Source organism: Rosa rugosa, chromosome 6, assembly GCF_958449725.1.
Source record: "Rosa rugosa chromosome 6, drRosRugo1.1, whole genome shotgun sequence".
In the NCBI taxonomy this organism is placed as follows: Eukaryota; Viridiplantae; Streptophyta; class Magnoliopsida; order Rosales; family Rosaceae; genus Rosa; species Rosa rugosa.
In genome coordinates, this window is record NC_084825.1 from 17,524,841 (window position 1) to 17,545,112 (window position 20,272).

Genomic DNA, 20,272 nt, shown 5'->3' on the forward strand with positions numbered 1-20,272 from the left:
TCATATTGATGTCATCGATTCATCACACAGATATTCTTACACAAGCTTTACATGACAATCATCACAAGGATTCACCACGAAGCCACTAATACATGAATACATATGTATATATATATATCCCATAATATATATATGTACACACATAGTCATCCACTCAGAAATGTCATTAATACATGAATACATATGTATATATATATATACCCCATAATATATATATATATATATATACACACATAGTCATCCCTTCAGAAATGCCACTAATACCATCTATAGTCACAGTTAATCCCATAACTCCAAGACAATATGGTAACTAGGCTCATAACACATATCGCGAGATTTACTCACCTTGAAATTCCCGCTGCGTCTTCAATACAGAACAAGGCAGCCACACCACAAAACAACCGTCCAAGGATACCTCGTCAAGTACCTTAGAACAAAACAGCTTGATTGAAACCCTAGAATTTCAATTCCAAAATTCGACCTCCACGAGTTGAATCGATGCAAGCCACCTTGTGGGAAGCATCAACGTCCTCCAAGCTCCAAAAGCCCTCAAGAATCACCGGCAAAGGTGGCCGGAATCTCCGACTCCGATCAAGGCGATTTCATCCCCGAAGCGGCCACTTCCAGTCGATGTAGCTCCCTCCACAGCTCGAATCTCTCTTCAATCCTTCCACAGACCTCTAGAGGGGATTGAGGCGAGCAAAACCCACTTTTGAATCGAAGCAAACGGTGGCCGGACGAGAGAGAACTGTCACACCCCGAATTTTGAATAAAGGAATTCAAATCCGAAACGCGAGAACAAACACAAGAAAACACACATAGAAAATTACTCATTTAAACTAAGCAACAAACAAACTAAACTCACAATGTCAATACCGACTCGTTCTTTAGAGTCACATATTACATTACAATAGTTTACAAATTAAACTGAATATCAATTCAACGTGTAACCACTCTCACCAACTCACTACACAGCGGAAGACTACAAGTATAAGCGCCCTTCTACACCCACGTGACGGAAAGTCCACCTCAGCTTCGATAACGATCACCCGATATTTTAACCTGCACAATAACCCCTACACCATAGAATAGTGCACCGGGAATGTAAACAACAAACCCGGTAAGCTTTTCAGCCCGTATGAGTAAACTCAAATAAAGTGACTCACGTCACTCATGCTTATAATTTCTCAGCTCGTGAGATAATTACAGCAACAATATTTAATTCCACAAAACGCAACCAAACATCAAGTTCAAATTAATCAATATCATGCTCAATAATTTCAACCCAACTAAAACCCACATGCTCTGACTCTCAATTCATTTTATCTCACTTCCCACAATCTCCAACTCATTTTCCAATCACTACAGATCACAACCCACAACTATACTCACAATAAGAATTAAGCAAAATTAGTAATCCCTGCATAGAAACTTAGTTCAGGAGATCACATGAAAACAAACAAAAGAAATCATATAAATCCCTGCATAGAGTTTAGTTCAGGAATTTACATTAAACAAACAATTCAAAAGACAGTAATCCCTGCATATAACTTAGTTCAGGAGATTACATTAAAAACAAACAATACAAAAAGTAGTAATCCCAGCATATAACTTAGTTCTGGAGATTACATAAAAACAAATAATTCAAAAAGTAGTAATCCCAGCATATAACTTAGTTCTGGAGATTACATTAAAAGAAAACAATAGAATTCATAGAAATCCCAATCTCACGTAAACACAAACGAAAAACCCCAAAAACCTTCTCTGAACTACGACAGACTCGAGCTCAACTGAATCGTAACCTGTCACCTCTTCCGAGGTTCAATCTTACGACCAAACTTCAGACCCATCGGTCATCAGAATAACTGAATCGTAACGTGTCACCTCTGCCGAGGTTCAACCTTACGACCAAACTTCAGACCTTTCGGTCCTCAGAATAGAAATCCAGGTTACCACTGTAACCTTCAAACTTCGGACCACTTGGTCCTCAGAATAGAAATCCAGGTTACCACGACGCCGATGAAGTGGCTGCCTGCGCGCGGGTCCGAGAGAGAAAACTGGGCTCGGGTTTCCTTTTTGGGAAATCTGGGCTCTTTTGCAATTTCCGGAAATTTCCATCCTTTTATACTAAAATGGAAAGTTTTTCCGAAGCCCATAACTTCTTCATACGAACTCCGATTTCTGCATTCCGCATGTCCACGAACTCGTATCGACGCGCTCTACAACTTTCGTGAAGGAAGTTTTTGGAGAATCCCAACGAATAAAAATTCAACCCTTGCGCCCCCCCTAAATGACGCTTCCTGAATAATTATTCGCCCGAAACACTTCCGCTCCATCCACGAGCCACGAAACTGTCCGATAACCACAATTTAAATTCCGGAAAATCCTCGGAAAATAAATACGAATTTCCGGGGCATCACACACACGCACACATATATATATGTGTGTGTATATATATATATATATATATATATATATATATATATATATATATATATCTCTCTATATATATATATACACACATATGTATATATACTAGCAAGATTACCCGCGCGTTGCTGCGGGGTTCTACATTTGAAACTTCCTTCTACGAATGAAATGAAAAAAAAAAGTGTTGATTGAGGTGAAGAAGATGTTTGTATATTGTCAATATGATTTAGGTCAGAAATATTGCATTTACAATTATTAGATACATTACATGTCTACAAAAGCAAGGTCCAAAAGCAAAGTAGGAGAAAGATGCTTCAAAAAGGGAATCCTTCTAGCTAGATTGATCAACACAGTTCCGGGGTACTGTATACGACCATGTATATGACCTCTTAGAGTCATGTTCACTTGCTACAACAATCTGTTCTGTTGTCAAGCTCTCATCACCAAATTATAAGCATTAGTGTGCTTTATGTTTAAGAGACTGTGCTCAGAGAATTAACTAACCACATAAGCTAGCTTTACTTGAAAAAAGCTAAATTCTAAAACCAGCATAAAGGAGTTGAGCCACGTTATACACAAATCAAAGGGTTATCTCCTCCCTGTAATAGGGTTACTTCTTCAAAGCCCCAAAATATTGTTCCTGCCGATTGTTCCTTAACTATGCATTTTGACATATCTAATGGCTGCTCAGGGAAATAAAAAATACAAACTTAAAATTGTGTAACCAATAAGAATTATAATAAAGTAACAACAAAAGATTTGAACTTACATTCAAAGGATACAGCTGGACATCAATTAGTAGGCCAATTTGATGGGGGTCTGGAACAACTGAGAATACCCAATGTTGCTCATACTACCATTCTCCAAGTCAAACAGATGACAGTGATGACTTCTGGATCTCATTCCAAACTGTAAAGTTGAATACACAATGAGAAAGAAAATAAGGCTTTGACTCATCCATCCAAGCATCAGTCATAATAGAAATTGACTATTTCCATGTTGAGTAAAAGAAACGGAAAAATTCCACACACCTGTGGTAGCAGGTGTCAAGGCCAAGCCAGAGTTCATCAGATACAATGACTTGACAAAGAAATACAGTTATCTTGGACATTTTCGATAAAAGAGGTGACAGTCTCCCAGACGATAAACCTGCAGCAAAAGATATATCCTCATGAATAGAGTCCAATATAGTAGTCACTATAATCAACCAACATACAAATTGAAAACATAATACTTAAAATTTCCCCTGAAATCACAAACCTCTCCACAAACTGATTCAAAAAAGAACTTAATATAGCTTGAGAAACCTGCACAAACCAAGTCAAAAGACAAAAAAAAATTGTTAAAAGGAAAATGAAAGGAAAAAAGAATCAAACAAACAAAATTGTACCCCTTTTCTTTAGACAAACCAACAACCAACCAATAAAAACAAATAACCAACCAACGAAGATAGAGTAGTAGAAAACTGGAACAGAGGGCATTACCTTCCCTTGACATTAAACTCTGAGTCAAGGAGAAGAAATCACCAGATGCAAGGCAGTGAGATGTGTGTGGGTATGCCAATCCAATCTTCTGTACGATGTCTTCAGGGTCAACAACTTTATGCAGAGAGGGAGCTTCTGGATCTGTTTTTGTGTCGATCACATATATGCGACCTGATCTAAAAGATAAGAATGCTTAATAAGATATATATCATACAGTGGAATCCTTCTATTGAATGATCAGAAAATTTTTCCTAAACCAATGCATAGACTCATGGTTGAAAAAAAATATTGTCGACTTCACTTGGCATAACTTCTTTCCAGTAGGCTTCATAATGCTTAATTTATAATTTAAAACCATGCAGCTCACATACATATGGGATCAATATGAATGTAAGCTCAACGACTTAACATTTTGGGCTTCACCTAATCAATCATGTTTTAATTCAAGTCAACTAAGATTCCAGCTTTTCTGTTTTTTTCATCTTTCTAATTTTTAATCATAATATCTTGCATCAGAAAAACCTACATCTAAAGTGAGCTTCTCCAACTCCTCCCCTGTATTCACATAAATTTCTTAATTTAAGTACCTTTTATCTACTCAACTACTGATTAAACCAAGCCTAAATGCCTCGAAAAAAGAGAGCTTCAACTAACAGCAACAATTTCAAAATTTCTGGTAAAAGCATGCTGCTAAAAGCAAACCAAGGAAAACGCACCTGTCAAAAATTCCCTGATTGATCTCGTCAAGTATTTGTAATCCGCTTCAAGGCCAAAACTGGAAGCCACAGGGACAACAACATAGTCAATCATCATTTCCTAGTGCTAGGAGAAACATTCAGCACGTCCAAAATTGTCAATACAATATACATGATAAAACTTTTCATAAGTATTAAAAGTATTCAAGTGTTCTATCAGGATAGGTGAATGCATTGGGAAAAGTATTCAAGCTCCCTTTCAACAATTCCACAAACGGTTCTTTCAAAGGGTATTTCCTAGAATCACATAACACTGTGTTCCTAGTATTAAAAAAAAAAAAAATCGATCATTCTTCCAAAGAAGCTACTCAGGAAATCCTGCTGTGAAATCAGTGTTGTATTATAAAATATCAGACTGAACAGATAATTCAAACCACTTTCAGAGCAAATCTTTTATACATTGTTCTATCCTAAATTAACAAATAATGAAAGTACTATACAATTGCAAAGTCCTAATTTACACATTATTCAATTGGAATCAATATCTCGCATTCAAAAGTGCCAACTGCAGGATGAATAAAACCTGCTATATACTGATTTAGATATTCTATTGCTAACACAGAGAATTCTATTTCAAATCCAATCCTTGACCAATCAATTATACAACCCAGAAGAGATTTCAAATCAAATTCTCAAAAAGCCACAAATCCGGAGAAAAAAAAAAACAAAAACAGTTTTTATCGAAAGCTAAAACCGATCATCTCGAAGAGTCAATACCCTGAAAATTCAATTGCTAACCTTGGTTCTGAGCTTGGATCTGCAGCAAAGATGGTGGCTTTGTGCTCGTCTGAGAAAACCAACTTCTGGGTCGGCTCTGTTTTGGAAGTTATGGTCGTCAACACAGTTCTTTGTGAGGTGGATTTTGACTCTCCACTATGTTCTGCGACTCTTTGAGTAGCTCTTTTTGTACTGATTTTTGGGTATTGAGGTGGATTTTGACTCGCGTGTGAGGGATTAGAGTAGCCGGCTCTAGAAGAGAGCGGAAGATCAGATCGATACACAGCGGAACAAAAAAATCCCAAATGAGGGCAGAACGGTCTTTTCCGGTCCTACGAACTGTTCCTGACTGTTCCTAAGCCCCGTGAACTGTTCCTTACTGTTGCCTTAGGAACAGTAGAACAGTGGAACTCAACTTTAGTATATAGTAAATATATATATATATATATATAGATATATATACACACATATGTGTGTGTGTGTATATATATATATATATGAATGTAGAGAGAGAGAAAAAAAAAATAAAAAGTGAGGGGTATAATAGTCATTTTAGGACCTGTTGTGTGAGCAAAATCAAAAATACTTAAAATTGCTTGCCATCTAGCAAAGATTTGTTTACTGGCAATATTTTGAACATCTTTTTCTAAAACGTCTTTAGCACTTTTGCAATCAACTCTGACTAAAAATTTTTGATTTAATAAATCATCTTGAAATTTACTAATACATAAAACAATAGATAAAATCTCTTTTTTAATAGTACTGTAATTGCGTTGTGATTGGTTCCAGACTCCAGAATAATATCAAACAATTTGCTCAGGATGAGTAGGAGAGGTTTGTTGTTTTAAGACACCTCCATAACCTACTTCTGAAGCATCAGTTTCTACAATTTTGAAGGAATTGGCGAGAGGAATGCCAAGACATGGAAGGGTTTTTACATAACTTTTAATTTCTTTGACTAAAGAAGTATGAACTGATGACCAGGGTGGAGGGTTGGTTTGTAACCTATCAAATAAAGGTTTACATTTTTTCCTTAGATTTTGATAAAAATCTGCCACATAATTTAATGATCCTAAGAACCTTTGTAATTGATTTTTGTCTAAGATGACATCAGGAAATTTGTCAGCAAATTGGATTACTCGATCTATTGGATGAATTTGGAGATGATGGATATTGAATCCTAAGAATCTAATATTAGTTTGAAAGAGTTTAATTTTTGAGGCAGAGACTACTAGACCATTGTTTTTTATAATGGTGAAGAATTGGTGCAAATGTTTCCAATGTTGATCGAGTGATTGTGAGAAAATAAGGACATCATCAATGTAGACTATGGAAAAATGACTATATGGATTGAATATGTCATTCATAATATTTTGGAATTCACTGGGGGCATTTTTAAGACCGAATGGCATGACATTCCATTCATAATGACCGAAAGGGGTGACAAAAGCAGTTTTGTATTTGTCTTCTTCACTAATTTGGATCTGCCAGAAACCAGATTTCATATCAAATTTGGAGAAAATGACTGCATTATTTAATCTGTTAATGAGATCTCTTTTATTGGGAATAGGATATCGAATCCATTCTAGAACTGTATTGAGAGGTTTATAATTGATGACTAAGCATGGGGTTCCTCTTTCTAATTCTTGTTGTGTGACAATTAGAAAGAATAAGAACTAAACTGTTTAATTTTAAAATTTTGGACTAAACTGTTTTTCATGCAAAAGTATGAGGAGTAACGAGTATTTAATCCTTAAAAGAACGCGCAATTGTTACACCACGAAATACTACAGTTCGAGATATAAATGATTATGCTATAAATTCATTACCAGGTGAAACAACTACTTATTTAAGTTTTGATAGCATTTTATTAAATTCCGGAGATAATGAAAATATTAAAGTCTTATATCCTATAGAATTTTTAAATAAGCTTGAGTTTAATGGACTACCATCACATAAATTGATTTTAAAAGTCGGAATGCCAGTTATGCTGTTAAGAAATTTAAATCAGATGTCTGGTTTATGCAATGGTACAAGACTAATCATAACAAAATTATTTGATCGATTAATCGAAGCAAAAATATTAATAGGAGATAATATAGGCAAAACATTTTTTTATACCTAGGATTGTTCTTACTGCATCTGAAAATAAATGACCATTTATTTTAAAAAGACGACAATCTCCAGTGAGACCATGTTACGCTATGACTATTAATAAAAGCCAAGGTCAATCGTTGAATCAAGTTGGCATAATCTACCATAACCTGTTTTTACTCACGGACAATTATATGTTGCGCTTTCAAGAGTTACATCAAGAAATGGATTAAAAATTTTAATAAATAATAACAATGATATACCTAATAAATATACTAAAAATATAGTTTACAAAGATGTATTAAAAAAATTATAAAGATGAGATGCAGATTTTGGTTTGTCTCCTCTTTTTGGGTTGTCTGACACATTCTTCCATTTTTTCGTTTCATAATTCAGGCTTTTTTGGCTTTGGAATCTCCCAAAACCAGAAGAAGACTAGACTACTCCTAGCTCTACTTTTTCCACATCGCACAATACGAAAATCCTCGACATCTTTATATATAATCATCCACTTTATGCTATCTATAGTTAAAAGTGCTTAATAAGTTGTCAAATGGTAGTTGTGCTAAATATTTTACCGATCCTTGAAGGCCAATAAACTGTAAATAGACATATGCGAGGTATTAAAACTCGTTAATAACAAAGATGCAGTGGATGTGAAATAAGATAATATGAAAAATTATTGCCTGGACTTTGCATTATAAATGTACTACTTTTTCGCACATGCACATGACAATGGCATTATCATCCGCATTAAAAACCACTTGCGGATGGTACAAGACTAATCGTAACAAAATTATTTGATCGATTAATCGAAGCAAAAATATTAATAGGAGATAATATAGGCAAAACATTTTTTTATACCTAGGATTGTTCTTACTGCATCTGAAAATAAATGGCCATTTATTTTAAAAAGACGACAATCTCCAGTGAGACCATGTTACGCTATGACTATTAATAAAAGTCAAGGTCAATCGTTGAATCAAGTTGGCATATATCTACCAGAACCTGTTTTTACTCACGGACAATTATATGTTGCGCTTTCAAGAGTTACATCAAGAATTGGATTAAAAATTTTAATAAATAATAACACTGATATACCTAATAAATATACTAAAAATATAGTTTACAAAGATGTATTAAAAAAATTATAAAGATGAGATGTAGATTTTGGTTTGTCTCCTCTTTTTGGGTTGTCTGACACATTCTTCCATTTTTTCGTTTCATAATTCAGGCTTTTTTGGCTTTGGAATCTCCCAAAACCAGAAGAAGACTAGACTACTCCTAGCTCTACTTTTTCCACATCGCACAATACGAAAATCCTCGACATCTTTATATATAATCATCCACTTTATGCTATCTATAGTTAAAAGTGCTTAATAAGTTGTCAAATGGTAGTTGTGCTAAATATTTTACCGATCCTTGAAGGCCAATAAACTGTAAATAGACATATGCGAGGTATTAAAACTCGTTAATAACAAAGATGCAGTGGATGTGAAATAAGATAATATGAAAAATTATTGCCTGGACTTTGCATTATAACTGTACTACTTTTTCGCACATGCACATGACAATGACATTATCATCTGCATTAAAAACCACTTGCGCCCACTCCCAAAGAATCTTGTTGTTTGAGGGAGCTTGATTGTGAAGTTGGGCACAGTTTCATGGCCTAGCTAGGTAGATTTCAATGGGGACTACCCGTATAAGTTGGGGTTTAAAGAGATGTGTCAACAACTTTTTGATTGAAGCAGGAAAGAAACAAAGGAAACAGGAATAGATTTCAACGCTTTTACAGTGGGATAATATATAGCTTTGGGTGCGCCAATAATGTAAGAGTTTACACCTGCATTTATCCGTGCTTTTGCATGGCATTAAATATTGTACCTCAGTTGGACGTGCATAATGCATAGGTGATGGGAATATGCCCACAATGGTAGACTAGTTTTATCACGCCCTGAATTTTGAATAAAGGAATTCAAATCCGAAACGCGAGAACAAAAAATCACAAGAAGACACTTAGAAATTTTTTCATTTAAACTAAGCAACAAACAAACTGAACTCACAATGTCAACACCGACTCGTTCTCTAGAGTCAAATATCACATCACCAAGTGTTTACAAATTAAACCGAATAATAATTCAATAAGTAAACGCACCCTCCACACTCACAACACAGCGGAAGACTAGAACCAAGATACCATATTACGTCCAAGCTACGACAGCAACAAAACCTCAGCTTCGATGATGATTACACTGACCTGCACAATAACCCCTACACCATGAAATAGTGCACCGGGATTGCAAACAACAAACCCGGTACGCTTTTTAAGCCCGTATGAGTAAACTCAATTAAAATGACTCACGTCACTCATGCTTATAATTTCTCAACTCGTGAGATAAATTAAAGCAACAATATTTAACTCCACAAAACACAACCAAACATCAAGTTCATATCATATCATGCTCACGTAAGTTAACTCATATCAAAATCAACATGCTCTGACTCTCGACTCATGCATCCAATTTCACAATACTTCAACTAAACAATTAAACTCAATTATGTTTTAAACATTTTAAAACACAACGAACTACAAAATCAACCTTCATTTGTCTCAACAAAAGTAGTTGTCACCTTAGTGACGTTTCAAATCATTTTCCATCTCAACGACAAATCTACGAAAATCACACTCACTTCCCCTCAACATAAAGCATTTGTCAAAACAATGACCTCACGACTCATTTCACAACTCACAACAAATCTCAAACCACAACCGCACTTACAATTGAATTAAGTAAAATCAGTAATCCCTGCCTAGAAACTTAGTTCAGGAGATCACATTAAAAACAAACAATTCAAAAGACAGTAACCCCTGCATATAACTTAGTTCAGGAGATTACATTAAAACAAATAATAAAAATCATAGTAATCCCTGCATAAAATTTAGTTCAGGGAATTACATTAAAACAACCAATAAAATCATAGTAATCCCTGCATATAACTTAGTTCAGGGAATGACATTAAAACAATCAATAAAATCATAGTAATCCCTGCATAGAGTTTAGTTCAGGGAATTACATTAAAACAATCAATTCAGAAACAGTAATCCCTGCATAGAATTTAGTTCAGGAGATTACTAAGAAAACAAACAATTCAATAATAGAAATAAATAGAAACATTTACTAAAAACATCTATTAATAACGCCAACCACCACACAGCTCATCACACAGCTCATCACACAGGTCACCACACAGGTCACCACATAGGTCATCACCACACAGATCACCACACAAGTCAACAACTCACACTAGAGTCGATGATCACCCATCAACTCCAAACTAAAGTCGATGATCACCATCAACTCCAAATAAATCATATTAACACGACTCACCCATAATATGAAAATCAAGTCCCTCTTGGACAATAAAAGAAAGAACCCACACGAACTTTTTTTGAAAACATGTATTCAAAGGCCTCATGTAACCCCCCCCCCCCCCCCCCCCGTGTTACTCCCCTGAAATACAATAAAAAACGTGTATTCAAAGGCTTCATGTAACCCTCGTGTTACTCCCCTGAAATACAATGGTAGACAGACTAGAGCTCTAACTGAATATATCGTAACCTGTCACCTCGGCCGAGGTTCAGCCTTACGATAATAATTGTCTGAGGTCACAACCTGCGACCCCAGATCCTTAGCTCAACCTGACCCTTAGATCAAAACATTTAAAAATGTCCCACTTGACCCAAAAATGTTACACCACAACTCCACATCCCTTCAAAACAACAAAAATCAACATACTCAAAATATACTGTTTTCTCGCAAGGGGTAAAACCACAAAACGCCAACATAAATAAATTCATAAAATCTTGTACCCACCACAACACCACACCATCAATATATATATTCCACATAAATATATATATATACGTAGTCATCCGCTCAGGGATGCCACTAATACCAACTATAGTTTTACAAATTAACTACTCGAAAATCATTTTATATCAAAACATTGTTTTCACTTACCCATGAACCGTTGTCGATCAAGATCATATATTTTAAAACAAATAATTTGTTTCGAAAATGATTTAACAATTAAACAAGTAATTCAGAGTAATAAATAAATCCGTTCGTAAATGAACCACGTGAGATTTACTCACCTCCAAATCCTCCTGCGTCTTCACACAAACCAAGACAAGCACAAAATCATCCATACTCCGCTCACACAATTTTGTCAATCACCTAATCACATCAAGGTCACACTCAATACAACACAAAACACACAATTCACAAAACACAATTATACGACGATCCAACAGTCTGATCCTCACGGATCGCCCTTGGGATCATCCTAGCAAAATTATACGAAGATCCAACGGTCGGATCTTCGCGGATTGCAAACCGAAGATAATGCGTAAAACCAAAACCCTAACATGCATCAACTTTCTCCAAAATAACCTTATAATATATCAAAACGACCGTATCGATGCGTAGATGAATAAACTGAAAACAGAACACAAAAAGGAAGCTGGATGCGCCGCCACGCGCCGTCGGCAGTGGGCGGTCAACGCGCAGTCAACAGCGGCGGGTCAACGCCGGCCAACACCTTCGATGGCAAAGTGACCAACTACAAACTTGTTCATATTTAAGGGATGAGCAACTTTCATACCTGAAGCTAAGTGAGATTCGGTCTAGATCGTCCTAGATCAAACTTGGAAGTTGGATTAATCTCGGCCGTCTGATCAAGATTCCAGATCCAACCAGAACCGCTGATTTTCAAACCTTGATCTTTCGCTCCACACACCAAATCGTGATGCAAAGCCTATATGGGGATGATCAGGAGGAAGAGGATATTCTAAAACTGAGAACGATCGGCCGAGATGTCGCCGGAAAAGTGGATTTCCAACCGGGTCCCGACCGGGTCTCGATCGTGAATTCTTCCTCGACTCCGATCTGCTGCTTCCGGCGAACCACAGCGCAAACCACCACCACAAGGCGGCTCACGATGCTGGTCTGAACGTTCCTTGCCTTGTCCAGTCGTCGGAGGTGGTCGGAGGAGAGAGAACGAGTCGAGTCGGGAACCGGGTTTCGTCTCGGGTCGGGTCGCGCGGAGGAGAGAGAACAGAGAGAATTCTGGGGAAGAAAATGGAAAAAGTAGAAAATTTGGGATTTATGAAAAAATCCGGAAATTTCTCATATTTATAGAAATTTCCCAAATTTTCAAACGCACATAACTTTCACATACGAACTCCGATTCTCGCGATCCACATATGCACGAACTCGTATCGACGCGCTCTACAACTTTCGTGAAGGAAGTTTCCGCAAAATCCTAACGTATGAAAAGTCAAACTTCGTAACCCCCTAAAACGTGCACTTTGAATAATTACTCGTCCGAAAATAATTCCACTCCACCCTCGAACCACGAAATCGTACAAACGAACACTTTATTAATCCCAGGAAACATTTAGGAATTAATAACAAATTTCTGAGGTCTTACAAGTTTCAGGGTCGAGAACTCCATCCTCTAGTAGTCTAGTACCTAAGCAGAAATCAAACATTTAGTAACAAACACCCAATTTTGGAGTTTGGAAATCTATAGCTGCAATGATTTCAACAAATATATATATGGTACTTGAGAGCAGAAGTGAAACAATGTAAATAGGTAATTTGTAGGCTACAGAAAACATTGTTATTCTAAACTCATGGTTTGTTAAGTCTTTTTGTTATTAAAGCTTGATCACCGTAGATCAAACTCTTAACTTATTAACTGAATTATGTTATCTTTTATATATATATGTGTGTGTGTGTGTGTGTGTGTGTGTGTGTGTGTGTGTGTTATTGGGAAGACCAACATTCCTTGACACCTTCATTCTATCATCTAGGACATCAGACAGCTAGCCTCCAACTTCAATTAAGTTATTTTTGCCCACACTTTAGGGGAAGCTAATTCTGTGGCAAATGCCCTTGCTTCCATGGGCCATGGATCGGACGAGCTCGTTTCTTGGACTAGTTATTTTCCTCTGGGTGTTAGTTCAACTATTAACTTTGATCTGTTTGGGGCGGGTTGCTCTAGAGGAGCCTCCCTTCAGGATGGTGTGTATAATTCTTATCAAGAAGGGAAGCCTTTCGAAGGTACTTTTGCTTAAACATCTTGCACCATAAACCACTATCACCATTGATCATTCTCCAACTAGTTTTAGCTAGCATAGCCTTATTCATCTCAGCAGATTTTTTAATACCAAGACCACCTTTGCATTTGGGTTTGGAGACTGTATCCCAATTCAATAAGTGAATTTTCTTCTTATCAGTAGAATCACCCCAAAGAAAGTTCCTATTTAATCTATCAATATCTTCGCAAACCTTTGAGTGTTAGTTCAGCTATTAACTTTGATCTATTTGGCGCGGGTTGCTCTAGAGGATGAATTGATTAGGTAACACAAATAAACCAACAACATATGTTTTGGAAACTTCATTTGATTATGGGTAGTTGTTACTAAAAAAACTGATATCAACTCATCTCAGAATTTCTTTTTAGAATTTCTTTGATTTTTTGTACATATATTGTGATTTACACAAAACTATCAATGATTAGGGATAATGAGGTAGTTGATATCGTTGTTGGCACTACTGATCAATATGTGCCAGGTTTTGTTGATCGATAACTAGGCTTTATTCTGACTAATTTAGCTCTTGATTAATGTTGAGGGACCTTATCAACTGTGGAAGATTACTGGAAATTAATAAAGGGGGTAAAGGTTTGTCGATGCAAGAAAATGAAGATAACTAAGGATTGGAGAAATGAAAAGGGTACAACTATTGATTGCAAGTGAAAGAAAACATTAAGCTGATAGCTGCTCATAAACACACGCAATACTGATCGGATTCTCAGGTTTCTTTCTCATTCTTAACCATAACTAACATATTTATTTTATTCCTCTAGGAATATGAGTAAGCTGATAGCGTTCCCATATGAATAATTCATCATTAATATGTGCAGGTAATCACGATATCAGGTTACACTTGCCCATATGAGTAAGCTGTAGTCAATACCTGACGACATATCGTTGGTGGATTAATTGACATATGCACATATTGATTATGGGAAAAAAATTATACTTCTGTGTGCAATAATAATGCATCAATTGTAGGCTTTATTATTAATTCCGGTTACTAAAAAAACTGATATCAACTACCCATAATCAAATGCAGGTCACGATAAGGTCTGATATCAACTCATCTCAGAATTTCTTTTTATATTTTTAACACAAATAAAAATCGATATAAAATCTCATAATTATACACGTGTGATCGTTCAACCATCAATACCAAGTACCTAGAAACTTTTTTCCTTTAAACTACATACATATTGATGTCTTGAACCCACTATGTCAATATTGACCCGCCCACAGAGTCATATATTACATAAGCTTACGAATTAAATTGTCAACAACAAAATAAAACGTAAATGCTCCTCAAAGCTTACTACAAGCGGAAGTCTTAATAACGGTAAAGTCACAAAATTAGCTTCCTACCGTAAAGCTGCTAGCTCGCTACCTCAGTTTTCAGCCACGATTACCCTGACCTGCAGGATTAACCCTTACACCGTTTGAATGGTGCACCGGGTTGCCACACAACAAACCCGGTAAGCTTTTGCAAGCCCGTATGAGTAACCCAAAACAACTCACGCAAAATCAAGGGAAAAACCCACACGAATCACGAGATAAACTCACACATTTCAAATCAAGAAACAACTCACACAAATCACAGGATAAACCCACACGATTCAATCACGAAACAACTCACACAAATCACGGGATAAACCCACACAAATCACGAGATAAACTCACACAAATCACGGGATAAACCCACACGATTCACGTTTCAATCAAGAAACAAAGCACGAGATAAACTCACACGATTCACGTTTCAATCAAGAAACAAAGCACGGCGGACAGACTAGAGCTCTAACTGATCGTATCCACTAACCCGGCCAAAGGCGTGAATTCTCGATTTTCCCACCCACGATCACATTTCGTGATCCACGATCCTCAACTCGTAAGTCTTTGGATCCACGGTATAAATACCAAAACATTAAAGGAGTCTTTGGACCCAAAATGTTTCACGAACCTAAAATAAAAGATTCCCCGTAATTGATCCCTATTAATTACTCCCGGTACAAGACCCACATTTAAATAAACCACCCGCGAACTAAAATGTTCCACAATACACAACACTTTTCAAAACAATAGAAATCAACCATTTCACAAAATATTGGTTCACGAAAAGTCACACCCAAAACAATAAAATGAACGCACCCATAATTATTGTTTTATCACACAAATCCACCTACACATATATATTTCACATAAATATATATACACGTAGACATTCACATAGGAATGCTACTAATACCAACTATAGTTTGCAGTTAACTAAATAACTATCAAAACGATAAGGTAAGCTCGTTCGTAAATGAACATTGTGAGATTACTCACCTCAAATTCCCGCTGCGTCTTCACATCACTGGACTACTTACAGAACGCACTCTGTCAGGCACCTAAGGAAAGTACAGCCTTGATTCAGTCAATGAAACACAAGGAATAAAATCACAGGTATAGATGTTATCGCCACATTTCATTCTATCAACTGTACAGGTTGATAACTAGGCAGATGAATATGAGTAAGCTAATCATTATTTCCAACTACAATAAAAATTAAAAATTAGTCAACATTTGGGTAATAATGTTTGTAGAATATTCTGTAAATATTTACTTTCCTTATAGATGTAGATTACGGTTCTCTGTATAATTGTAGGAGATGTTTTCCTATTAGAACTACTCTTGTATCTCTTTATATACCTCCTATTTTGGAGATGAATAATACAATTGAAGTATTCCAAACACAATTTCTACTTGGTATCAGAGCCGAGACCCGAATACTGAAAAATATCAAAACCCATTGAAGTGCCAAACCATTCTCGAAAGTTAGCTCCACCACCTTGAAACTGCCGCATACTTGTACCAAAAGAAGACAAAAGCTGCCGCATATTTTTTATTCAACATAGTAGACAAGAACTAGTGCCTAGCAGACGTAGACCCCACCTAAATCTTCCATCTCCTGCAGTTCTTCAATTTTATCATACCTTTGTGTGATTAATTCACACCAAACCGACAAGCCTCCTGCACCTTACTTGGTCACGTACCGATTCTCAATGGACGACCCCGCAACCCTTGCACTCCACAACATGCCACCAATCATCAATCATTATCACACCACTGCTCAAGATAACTCCGCGTTTCCAACCGGTGTTGCCTTGAATGAATCCAATTACACCATATGGGCACCTCTTATGAAGATGAGGATTGGAGCCCGAGGAAAAGTCGGCTACCTCACTGGAGCCAGAGCTGCGCCCGATGAGGACTCTCCTGAATTTGAAGTTTGGGCCACAGATAATGAAAAAGTGAAGAGTTGGCTCATTGATTCCATGGAGCCATCACTCATGAATCGGTATATCCGACTCCCAATAGCCAAAGATGTTTGGGAAGCTGTTGAGAAGACCTTCTATGATGATTCTGATGAAACCAGGATTTTTGAATTAAACAAGAAGTGTTTTGGAGCGAAACAGAATGGCCGGACTCTTCCTACCTACTATAATGAATTGGTGGGAATGTTTCAGGAGATTGATCAGCGTATAGCCTCTCAAAATAACACGGTGGCTGCAGTAGTTCAAGAAACTACTACCATGGCACGGATGCGAGTTCACATGTTTCTGAGTGGACTCGATTCAGAGTATGATCAAGTCCGTGGTGAGATTCTGCGCAAAGACCCGAAATTCGACCTGGAGCAAAGTTATGCATATGTTCGGAAGGTGCATTCTGAGAGGCAGGCAATGGGGCATGCCTCTGAATCTTCTGTCATGGCTGTCCAACGCAAACAGGGTCCTCCTCCCGACTTCTCAACTCCGCCACAACGCCAGCCTCTGGGTAAAACAAATCCATATGCAAATACCAAGTGTCCAATTTGTGGAGCTTTGGGTCATAGCAAGCAACGGTGCTATGAAGTAATTGGCTACCCTGATTGGTGGGATTTCACCAAGAAACCGCGGAAGAATCTTGGAAAAGTTGTTGTGGCTACTATAGGGGAAGAGCAACCATCTAACGCCTCCGCTAATGTAGCACAGTCAGGTATGAAGGGTAAGGTATCTATGAATAGTTCTTGGATAATTGATACAAGTGCATCTGACCATATAACTAATGATCCTAGCCTCTTGAAAAAGTTGAAAACCTCTTCTCAAAATATTGTCTCTACTGCTGATGGTACTCCAACTCCGGTAACCGGAGAAGGATCTGTTGTCCTGTCTGACACATTAACCCTTGATTCTGTGTTGGTTGTTCCTTCATTGGCATATAATCTCTTATCTGTTGGCCAAATTATTCTAGCATGTATTGTGACCTTTTATCCCTCTTTCTGTGTGTTTCAGGACATTCTGACTCGGCGGATTCTTGGTTATGGTGTTAGAAGGGGGAAACTCTACTACTTGGATCTGACAGACAGTGGAGAGCAACAGTTGTTGGGACAAGTGAATCAGGTCAATGGCGTAGAGAATGCTAAAGAAATAGTGTGGCTGTGGCATCGTCGTTTGGGTCATCTATCTTTTAGTTAGCTTAAGAAATTGCAACCTCATTTGTTTTCGGTTGTCAGTGATTCAGAGTTTCGTTGTGATGTATGTGAACTGGCTAAGAGTCATCGAATTTCATATTCACCTAGTTTTAATAAAAGTCCTATTCCGTTTATGAAAATTCATTCTGATGTCTGGGGTCCTGCCAAGATCCCTTCTCTCTCTGGAGCTCGATATTATGTAACTTTTATTGATGATTGTACTCGTATGACTTGGGTGTCTCTTTTGAAGAGCAAGAGTGATGTGTGTTCCATGTTCAAAGACTTTCACAAGATGGTATCTACACAGTACCAACAGGCTATTCGAGTCTTCCAATCTGACAATGGCGGAGAGTATGTTAATGGCCCTATGCAGGAGTTTATGCAATCTCATGGCATTCGACATCAGACTTCTAATTCCTATACTCCTCAACAGAATGGATTGGCAGAAAGAAGAATCGGCAGTTACTTGAAGTTGTCTGTGCTTCTTTGTTTGGCATGCATGTACCTCGTGAATATTGGGGAGAAGCTGTGAAGTCCGCTGCATACCTCATTAATCGTACTCCTTCTCGGGTAATTAAATTTCAAAACCCTCAGCAGCAACTTCAGAAACTTCTTTCACTTCCGTCGTTACCTAACCTGGAGCCTCATGTGTTTGGATGCGTAGTCTATGTTCATATTCCCAAGCCTCAACGCAGCAAGCTTGATCTCTGTGCTCGTAAGTGTATATTTGTTGGTTATGCTGAATTTCAGAAGGGTTATCGGTGTTATGATCCTCTAACTGGAACTATACATGTCTCTCTTGATGTTGCGTTTCGTGAATCCGAGCCCTATTTTTCAGGGGGCGATTCCGAGTCTTCCCTTCAGGGGGAGAGAGGCTGTGAAGAAAATCCTCGAAATTTATTTGCCTTTGAAGAGTTTGAAAAATTAGAAGCTTTGGAATCAAGGTTTGGAGTTGGGAATTTTCCAACATCTCCGCCATTGGCTAAAAACGGAACAAGGGCAGTGAACAAATATGAAACAGGGGATGCTACCAAAATAGGGGTACCTGCGAAATAGAAAGGTGACGGTGGGTCAATGAATGGTACCTGCGAAACAGAAACAGTAAGTAATGATGGACCAATGCATGGTGTAAGTGAGGGTGGACCAATGCATGGTGATGCCGTGGGGACCTCCACTTGTGAAACAGAAACAGTAAATGGAGCAGAGAGTGGTGGGAACCGAAAAGAAGCCCACGTGGGGTCCTCCAATGGAACAGAAAAGGCTGCCGTGGGCCCTACCTGCAAGACTAGTAAAGATGCTGCCAACAGAAAGTGCTTTAGTCCCAGCGATGGACCATTGGGTAGACCAGCGGGGCCCGCCACCTGCGAGAAAAGCCAAAAGGATGCCACATGCGAGAAAAGCCAAAAGGATGTCAACCGACACCATGTCACTTGTGATCCCCAAAGTGAAGCCACTGCGCGGCAAAAAATTGACACGCGCCTTGAGGGTGACAATGATGCTTCAATGCGTCCTCATCTATCAGAGTTCTTCCCCCTCTCTACATCGTCAACTGAAGAATCTGCTTCGAATGTTCCTCCTCAGGTACCTTTAATTTCGAATGAATCATCTGGGGTAGATAATATTGAGCCTAGGAAATCACAGAGGGTTACCAAGGGTATTCCTAAGAAACAATATGAGCCAGACATCAAAACCAAAGCTAAGTATCCTATAGCTAATTACATGTCTAACCATAGATTGTCTGGGTCACATGCACTTGTTGTTGATCAATTATCCACTGTATCTATTCCTAGTAGTGTACAGGATGCTTTGGCAGATCCGAAGTGGACTCAAGCGATGAACGAAGAATTAGAGGCCTTGCAGAAAAACTTGACTTGGGATGTTGTGACTATGCCGGATGGAAAGAAGACTGTTGGATGTCGATGGGTGTTTACTGTAAAACTTAAAGCGGATGGGAGTATTGACAGGTACAAAGCAAGGTTAGTTGCCAAAGGATACACCCAGCGCTATGGAATTGATTATGAAGAGACATTTGCCCCTGTGGCAAAGATCAATACTGTTCGGATCTTGATTTCACTTGCAGTAACTAAATATTGGCCTCTACATCAATTTGACGTGAAGAATGCTTTCCTTAATG

General features: G+C 37.7%; 1 protein-coding gene across 1 annotated transcript; it reads right to left on the reverse strand.

The window, feature by feature from the left end:
• Positions 1–2,618: 2,618 nt before the first annotated feature.
• LOC133716312 (uncharacterized) lies at positions 2,619–6,245 on the reverse strand. The gene is made up of 8 exons (XM_062143020.1): positions 6,240–6,245; positions 5,408–5,718; positions 4,631–4,689; positions 3,915–4,085; positions 3,691–3,737; positions 3,462–3,579; positions 3,200–3,339; positions 2,619–3,113 (listed from the first exon to the last, which is right to left on the reverse strand). Exons 1-6 carry the CDS (start codon positions 6,243–6,245, stop codon positions 3,529–3,531), a joined length of 645 nt encoding a protein of 214 aa, XP_061999004.1. The 3' UTR covers positions 2,619–3,113; positions 3,200–3,339; positions 3,462–3,528.
• Positions 6,246–20,272: the final 14,027 nt, after the last annotated feature.